A 5449-nucleotide genomic window follows, 5' to 3' on the forward strand; every position below is an offset into this window, starting at 1 on the left:
AGATACGATGTTATTTTCTTGTATAATGGGAGTAGCTATTTTATGATTGTGACAGTTGTTTCACAAGTTGAAGGAATCATTCAATAAAAATGGAAAATTGACTCCAAAGGACTTTAATACTACATGCCCTCTTAACTCAATGTGGGCATTTTGTTTGAAAGTGAAGCAGAGGCATGTTTTCCTTATTTGTAGGTGTCACAAGAGGACAAGAGGGAGTGCACATGGTGAAAGTAACCCATGGTCATCGTGTGCTCCCTTTTGATATGGTGGGTGAAGGCATGGTGGGGAATCAAGGTGGATGTGGGGTTTCCCACGAAAGTAGAGAGAACAATCACTCGAGCTTGTTTGGGCAAGCAAGGCGATGGCACATGCAAAGCTACAATAGCTTTATAAAGGAGGAGGATGAAGAAGATCCTTGGCATTGCATTAAGGGAAGAGACGATAGAGTTGCTTGGCTTGAGCACTACTACTAGCTAGATATGGCGCCAAGGTGCATGATGGTAGTCTTGGGTACGATCATAAGTGTTATGATGAATGGCGCGGATGCGATGCAGTATACGGTGGGAGGATCGGGAGGGTGGACGGTAGGAACCGACATGCAGGTGTGGGCATCCCAATATACGTTCTATGTGGGCGATGATCTGTGTGAGTATAGTGCAGGGATGGAAAAAATCTCGTCTCCTGGTTAATACAAAAATTTAAAATTAATCTGATCCCCCATAAGCTATGGTTACGTAAATTAGTCTAATGAAGATATTGTGTGTGCGTGTAGATTTCCCGTATGCGACGGGGCAGAGCAGCGTGCTGCTGGTGTCGGAGGAAGACTACAACGACTGCAACACAAGCAAGCCCGTGACCTCCGACGGAGGGAGCGGCGGCATGGTCATCTCTCTCATGACTGCTGAGACCTACTACTTCATCTCGGGCCACCCCGACCAATGCTCCCAGGGCTTGCGCTTGACGCTGGATGTGGAGCCTGCTGCGCCGCCGCCGCCGCCAGCCGCCGTAATAGCTCCCCCGGCCAATAATATCCCCTCCTCGCCCGTCATTCTCTCTCCTCCCCGCTCCATCAATACCCCTTACTCCACATTCCGCCCCAACTCTGCCCCTCCCTCTCGCATCCGTGTTCTCACCACCACCACAACGCTCGTGGGTGTAGCTCTCGCACTTGCCCACACTTGCCTCGCCCCCTAGGCAACGTATTTGCCTCCATCATATCCATGGCTATCCTTTTAGCACAAAAGCAAGGATTTCTTGCTCCCATTAGCGCTTCTCAGCAGGGATCACGGTATACCTCGTAATAACGTGTGGGTTGCGTCTTGACATCTTACCTAGAATGCCCCTTTTCAGAATTTCATGTAAAGGTCAATTTGATATATATTGTATATGATGAAGATTTGTGTGTGCTGTATAAACTAGTCCCTCCAAAGTTAAGTGAGGTCTTATTTCCTATCTCTTTCAAAGTCATCTTCATGTACGCAACCATAAAGCAAAATAAGGAATGCTCAAACGTGGTTGAGCCACATGGCAAGAGCATGGCAATGTCTTTGAGTTTTATCCACCATGAAAGACATAAACTCTTCAACTTTCTCTTGATTTGCTTCATAGACACCAAGGTTAAAGCATGGCTCTGCAAACTCCATCCAAACATAGCTCTTTGCCTTCATGCATAAACCACATTTTCATGTGCTTCAAATCCATTGAAAACCTACCCAAAGTGTGCAACTAATTACATGAAGCACCACATTAGTGGGCCCCATGTCAAGCACAATCAAACGGGCATCATAGGCATAATCGGAACACAAAGAAACCCTTATTGCTGGGACCCAACCCTTACTTAGCTCATGGTGTCCTTTTGAAACCTCCACTTTTAGAGGCTTCATCAACTCCCTTGGGCATAATCTCAAAGAATTTATTGATTTAGAGTTCACAAAACTATGTGTGCTCCCCGAATCAACAACTATGTGAATGGATCTGCTCCCAATCGTCCCCAATGAGCCTCAAAGTGTTGGAACCTTTGCATCCGCTTTAGCTTCTTGTGAGAAATGGCACATAACATGGCTGTCCTTTCTTTTGTTTCAACTTCTACCCAATCCTCTCCACCCGGATCAAATGGGAACTCTTGAGAAGGGTCAAGAGTAGGCTCTTCTATCACATCATTAGCACAACTTTTAAAATTCAGCCTCATCCATGTAATCCAATGGTGCCTCTTTATCTTCAACCACCTCAAAGATCATGTTAACCCGTACCTCCTTTGCCTTGCAAATCTTTTTATGCTTGGGACTCCATTTCTCATTGCAAAGGAAGCAAACCCCCTTCTTCCTCTTCTCATCCATCTCCACTTGAGACAATTGCTTAATCACTTTTCCTTGAAGGGAAGAGGATTTAGCATCACTTTTGAGAGAAGGTTTGGCTATAGAACCACTCCATTTCACATTCCTTGGATGTCTATACACACTAGGATATCGTTGTATGGGAGTAGAAGTTGGAGTGAAGCATGCACGAGGTACATAAGGTGTTGAGATGAAGAGGTATTTAAGTTGGCCATTTTACTTCATTTGGGTTGAAAGTAGATGGGTTAGTTGACCCTGCATTCCATCTATTTGCAACACCCACCTTAGGCCACTACACTACACCAAAAGAGAAACCCTTTCGTAAAGTTATGGCTTAGGTCATGGACTAACTTTAGCTAGAAGGGATTGGCCCAATTTTAAGCATACAAGAACAATCATTGAAAAAACTAGTCATTGGGAGATGCACTATTTTTTAGCTGTATAACACGAATTTCGCCAAATCCTCTATGCTGTGGATTTGCTAGGGTTGAGCAACAACCTCCTAAAAGATCTTGGCTAATGGATGAGAGAATGAGCAATGCCAAACACTTGAAATTTGGGCCACAAATAGGAAGATTAGACATAGTGAGTAATTAGTTAATTACTTAAGGAATTAAGCTAATATGAGTTGAGATTAGTGATGTGGGCATAGGGAAGACTCTGATACCATGTTGAAATCATGGGTATCACGTGCATATGCAAGTGATTAGTATTAATCCTATAGTAGTTTGGTGATTAAACTAATCTAAGGTGGGTGATGTCTAAGCATACTCATAATGACAAATTGCTAATAAACTAACTAAGTAGGAGACTTAAGCATAATTAGGTTACAAGATTAAGACTTGTACTCATATAGAGGCTTAAGATTTGGCTTCATATTTCATTTCTTAAAATGCCGCCTTTTTATATAGGTGGGTACAACATTGACATTGCTAGCTCATGTTGGATAATTCAACTTTGCTCATGTGGCTTCTTGTTAGACTTTTCTCTTGCTTGGCTTACTCAAATCACTCTTTATCTCTTCCTTATGCTCAATGGCGCCACACAAGGAGGACTACTTTGCTTGGATCTATAAAGACATGAAGGGAGTGCCACCAGAAGTGGTAGAGTACACCAACCTTATCATGGAAGGATCAAGAGGCTGGCCAAGCAATGGGGTTGGACCATCTAGCTTGCTTGAAAAATGTGTTTAAGAGGTGTCGATTATATCACATATTCTTAAACCCTTTGAAATGCTAATTTTGGGTAAAGCATGGAGTAATAATGGGAATATTGTGTTTGAAAATGGATGATAGTAAGGTAAAAATCATCCTAGAGCTTCCACTCCACCAACTACAAGGGAGTACAACGGTTCATGGGACACGTCAACTATTACTAGAGGTTTATTGTGTTCTATGTTGATATCACTAGGCCATTATATAAGCTTTTGATTGTATTTTAATGGACCTAAGAGTGTCATTAGGGCATACAACAATAAATAAAAGAGGGCATTAGCCACGAACGTGCCACCAAATTGGGAACTCATGTTCCATGTGCATATCAATGCATCAAACTTCGCAATTGGGTGTGTTCTAGCATACCTAGGGGAGAACAAATTGGATTACCCAATCTACTTTATGAGTTGATAGCCCAATGAAGTAGAGATGAATTATACCATAACCAAATGGGAAGGATTAGCCATGGTGTATGTAGTGAAAAAGTATAAACACTAATTGTTGAAACTGATAAGCTCATCTTCTTTATGGATTATCAAGCTTTGTTGTATCTAGTAACAAGCCTTGCATAACAAGATAATTACTCGATGGTTGTTTCTATTGATGGAGTTTGACTTTACGGCGGCGGTCACTAGTAAAGGAAGGGATCACAACATGTATGGGCAAACCACATGTCGAGAATACCTAATGGGGAAGTTGCCATTGGTGTTAATGATGAGTTACAATGCTACTCCTATTCAAATCAGATCTAGTACTAGAATGGAGTTAAAAATTCTCTATCTTGCCTATGGATTTCCACAAGACAAGCCATTAAACAAGGATAGGATATGATGACTTATTAAGTTAGCTGCACCTTAATCATTGGTCAATTGTATAAGCTAGGCAAAGATCACATGTTGAGATGGTGTGTCAGAGGGAGGATGAATTTCTGACCACATCCTAGAGGAGGCTCATGGTGGAACCACTTGAGGACATTTTATGGGCAAAGTAATGGCAAGGAAAAACTTGCTAGTCAAGTTATGGTGGCCACAACAATGCTTGGTGATGCCATGGAATTTGTTAAACATTATGACAAATGTCAACGCTTTAACATTCCCCATGGACAAAACAAAATGCCATTGGTTCTGATCATTGTGCATGCAACCCTTTCTTGAGAAATGGGGAATAGACTTTGTTGGATCCATTAATCTAGTCGTGCGATGATAAACGCAAGCCCGGTACATCATTGTGGCTACTACTAACTATTTCAAAAAATGGGGAGAAGAAAAAGCTACTCAAAAGGTAGATGCTCGTACAATTGCTAAATTTTTATAGGGGTACATCATATCCAGATTTGGGTATCCCCTAAAGCTAGTCAGTGTGATAAGGTTTTCCATTTTATCAATGATGAAATGATTTATGGTGATACATCATAAGTCATCAAACTACTATCCTCAAGCTAATGGGCAAGCAGAAAGTATGTTGGCGAAAAAGCCAACGTATACAATTACGCATATTAAAGCATAATAGATACAGAACATTAAAAGATAACAATACAATCAATCAAAGAAATAAAGAACATGTAATCGGCAAACCATCAATGGACTGCATATATTACTACTACTCTGAATGAATGAATAATTGAATACATAAATAGTGTGCTTTGTGCTTTAAAATGGTGACAGGTGTGGTACAAAATGACACATACATTCAGTATGTCGGTTGAATTCTCATGGCTAATTTGGCGGATAAGTAGTAAATAACTAAGGATAAATCTACAGGTTAACACTTGGCACACCTGTTGGGTAGTATGCCTCACGGACAAAAGTCAAACCCACTTAATGTCGAGGATAAGTAAAAGTGAAACCGGACTCTGTCACTTCTTGTTACATTCCCGTAACGCCGCTACGGGCACTACCACAA

At 41.5% G+C, this 5449-nt stretch overlaps 1 protein-coding gene across 1 annotated transcript; it reads left to right on the plus strand.

Moving 5' to 3' along the window:
• The first annotated feature begins 391 nt into the window (after positions 1-391).
• Positions 392-1506, plus strand: LOC147605361 (mavicyanin-like). The gene is made up of 2 exons (XM_086793469.1): positions 392-645; positions 773-1506. Exons 1-2 carry the CDS (start codon positions 480-482, stop codon positions 1192-1194), a joined length of 588 nt encoding a protein of 195 aa, XP_086649595.1. The 5' UTR covers positions 392-479; the 3' UTR covers positions 1195-1506.
• Positions 1507-5449: the final 3943 nt, after the last annotated feature.

Source organism: Cibotium barometz, chromosome 59 (assembly GCF_041138505.1).
Source record: "Cibotium barometz isolate CiBa-2024 chromosome 59, ASM4113850v1, whole genome shotgun sequence".
Lineage (NCBI taxonomy): Eukaryota > Viridiplantae > Streptophyta > Polypodiopsida > Cyatheales > Cibotiaceae > Cibotium > Cibotium barometz.